At 35.1% G+C, this 3,427-nt stretch overlaps 1 protein-coding gene across 1 annotated transcript in view; it reads left to right on the top strand.

Moving 5' to 3' along the window:
• Nucleotides 1-355: 355 nt before the first annotated feature.
• Nucleotides 356-3,427, top strand: part of HDAC4 (histone deacetylase 4) — a 111,876-nt gene continuing 108,804 nt past the window's right edge. Inside the window, exons 1-2 of the mRNA XM_015832185.1 lie at nt 356-587; nt 2,414-2,600. Of these exons, the coding sequence (XP_015687671.1) occupies nt 483-587; nt 2,414-2,600 (292 nt within the window). The 5' untranslated portion in view covers nt 356-482. The remainder of the gene's footprint in view (nt 588-2,413; nt 2,601-3,427) is intronic.

A 3,427-nucleotide genomic window follows, 5' to 3' on the forward strand; every position in this document is an offset into this window, starting at 1 on the left:
ATGATCATTAAGTTTTTGTTATGGTCAAAAGTGAAAAATATTTTAGGTTATAATAACTAAACAAGTATTTTTTATATTTAGTATTTACTTTTACTAAGCATTTATTAATTTGGCTTTATTTCATAAATACAACCTCATTGTTAATCTAGTACAAAATTAATATAATTAGCTGTGCTTCTGTCTTTAAAAATAACCTATCTTGTATATGGCTTAGAAATTTTAAACTTCCAGAATTAAATCAAGCAAACCATAAAATTTAAAATGTTATATTCATTCATAGTTTTTCATAGTCTTTTCAGTGGAGCTATGTTCTGACTCTCTTGAGTTTCATTCAGATGTTGCCAAAATCAAATGAAGCTTCCCGTCAGCATGAAAGCCATCCAGAAGAGACTGAAGAAGAATTAAGAGAACATCAGACATTTTTGGAAGACCAATACATTGACAGTACAGCAAAACATAAGGAAATTCAAGGATTGACCCAAATGGTCCACGTGAAGCAAGAACCTGCTGAAAGTGATGAAGATGGAGAACAACAAGAATTGGGACCAGGACAAAGGCAAGCAGAGCAAGAACTGCTCTTCAGACAGGTAGAATACATTAAATAACAGCATTTATTAGTTAGTGTATAGTTTCCAGAGGCTTGTATATTTATTATTCAGTCATTCTATATAGAAAGAACAGCTGGGTTGACACAACACAGTATATCAGAATGTGACTCTTTTATTCTGACATTGTATTCTGTGCAAACCCAACCTATTTGCTTTTATTTAAAAACCTATAGAACAGAAGTTTCAAATTCCTGAGTATCAAGTGGGTTAATTATAGAACATAACTACATAAAATTTTAATGCCAAGAATTAGGATTCAAGAATACAGAATCCTTAGAACTGATATAGACTAATGTAAGGTTATGCCAACTCTTGATAATTTCAGTTCAGAAGAGATGTATTTAATTTGCTGCTTCTACTATAAATGTGAGAATGTTGATCACATTTGTCTACCTTTCAAGTGTTTCATTTTTTATTCTTCATTGTCTTCTTCATGTCTGAAGTAGAAGTTTGTCTTTACTTTCAAAAAGAATACATGATAGTTGTCCCTGTACAGAGAAGTATAACGATTCAGTTTTCATTGAAAAATGCAATAATATAAATTGCAAGATTGTTCTTCTTTTTCATAATGTGCATTATATTCAAAACCATTCTTAATGTATATTAAGGCAGAGTGACCTTGTACTTTGCTGTACTTTTCATCCTTTGAAACAGTTAACATGGATTATTTTGAAGAGATTAAGATTGAGCAAATTTTAAGGAAAAATAAAATATGTGTGTGAATTGTTAATAATTCTGTTTCAGTTGAGAAAAAAATTGTCATGATATAAAGAACTTCGTACATAATTACATTTAGCACTACTTAATTACTTTGAATCTCTTCAGTGTCAAACTTGTGTCACAAGAAAAAATGTAGTTGGTGGTCAACCAAACTGGACAATATTCTTTCTACAGTGCAGGCAGACCTCAATTTACAACCATTCATTTAGTGACCATTTTCACACTTAATGACTATTGCAGCATCCCTGTAGTCATGTGATCAAAATTCAGACACTTGGCAGCTGGCATTTATTTGTGATGGGTCATTGGTCACCCTTTGCAACCTTCTGATAAGCAAAATTAATGGGGAAGCCAGATTCATTAACAGCCATGTTACTAACTTAACAACTGCAGTGATCCACTTAACAACTGTGGTACTGTGACGGGATAGATCATAAAATGGAGCAAAACTCACTTAACTGTCTTGTTGATTACTGGAAAGTTTGGGCTCAATTGGGTTGTAAGTCGAGGACTGCCTGTATTTTCTTCAACTCAATATACAGTGTTGGATTCATATTAATTTTTACAATGTTTTCCTCATTTTCTGTACCTAATTATATATCTAGAACTCTTTTTCTGTCTTTAACCCTTTTTGCCTTTTTTCTCCTTTCTTTTGCTTTCTTTGTTACCATAAAGATGGTTAAAATATTGCTACTTTATTCCAGTTATGGTCCATCATTTAAAGGTGATTCTTGAGTCAGCTGGATATTTCTTCAGTTGGATATTTTGTAGTTTAGAATTCAATGACTTATCCAATTTGCTTTTAGAAAAATTGAGGATGAATTATCTCTTAACTCTCCAATTTCAGACAAACAATCAACTTTTACTATGAAAATTTTATTTGAGAGGTCGTTGGTGCTCTCTGAGATTGATTGTTTTCTTGCAGACAGTTTATTATTTAAACTAAGTAACATCATCATGATCAACATATTGGCTAATAAAGCAAATGGCTAAAAGACTATTATGAAGTAATTGTTCAAAAACAAAAAATAAGAGATTTGTAAAACAAGTCTTCAAACAATGACACATTTTATGCTCCCTTATAGCAAACTCTTCTACTGGAGCAGCAGCGCATTCATCAGCTCAGAAACTACCAGGCATCCATGGAAGCTGCTGGCATTCCTGTATCCTTTAGTGGACATCGGCCACTTTCTCGAGCTCAGTCTTTACCTGCTTCTGCCAATTTTCCATTATCTACACAAGAGACATCGTGTAAGCCACAGTTCACAACAGGTAATATCTGGGGAAAATATCTCTTGGAATAATGGCAGCCCAGCTCTCTTACATAATTTTGCTGGAGTTCCCTGGATGAGGAAGGTCACAAATGCAGCAGATGCTTTGCTAAGCATTCTAGCAAAACATCATAAATGCATTGGTCCAGAAGTGGGGTTGCCTTGTGTGGTGACTGGATGTTCTTGGCAAATGTCCTTTGATTGATAGTGAGATGTCTTAATTTTGTTTCAGTTAGTACTTGTAGGAGCAGAATAGGTTTTCTTGAGACCAAATTGTCATAAGTAGTTTTGCTGCTACTCACATCCTGACAGAATGTGAGGTGCCTGGCAAGGATCTGTTGGAAAAGAAAGGGGGAGGGCAACAGAAACGAAATCCTCTAAGTCTGTATACCTGGGATTATCGAGTCCTTTGGGGAAATGATAATATAAGGAAAATGCAGAAATATTTTGGCCTAGATTATAAAGTGAAGGGTCTAGCATTAAAAATGTGTGTTTATGTATTTATTTATTTATTTTTTAAGACTTATATGCCGCCCTTCTCCCCACGGGACTCAGGGCGGCTCACAGCATATTAAAACAACATAGTACATTTCCCCAATAAAAGCCAATTAAAAACCAAATATTTGTAACTGTGTCTCTTATTAAAATCATTAAAAATTATCCCTATTTAAAATTCACCCTAGGTCAGTCCCGCTTGCTGAAAAAGCCATGTCTTGAGGGCGCGGCGGAAGGTTAGGAGATCCGGAATCGTCCGGATCTCGGGGGGTAGCTCGTTCCAGAGGGTGGGGGCACCCACAGAGAAGGCCCTCCCCCTGGGGGTCGCCAGCC

Source organism: Protobothrops mucrosquamatus, unplaced genomic scaffold (assembly GCF_001527695.2).
Source record: "Protobothrops mucrosquamatus isolate PMUCROS unplaced genomic scaffold, P.Mucros_1.0 scaffold_311, whole genome shotgun sequence".
Taxonomy (NCBI): Eukaryota; Metazoa; Chordata; class Lepidosauria; order Squamata; family Viperidae; genus Protobothrops; species Protobothrops mucrosquamatus.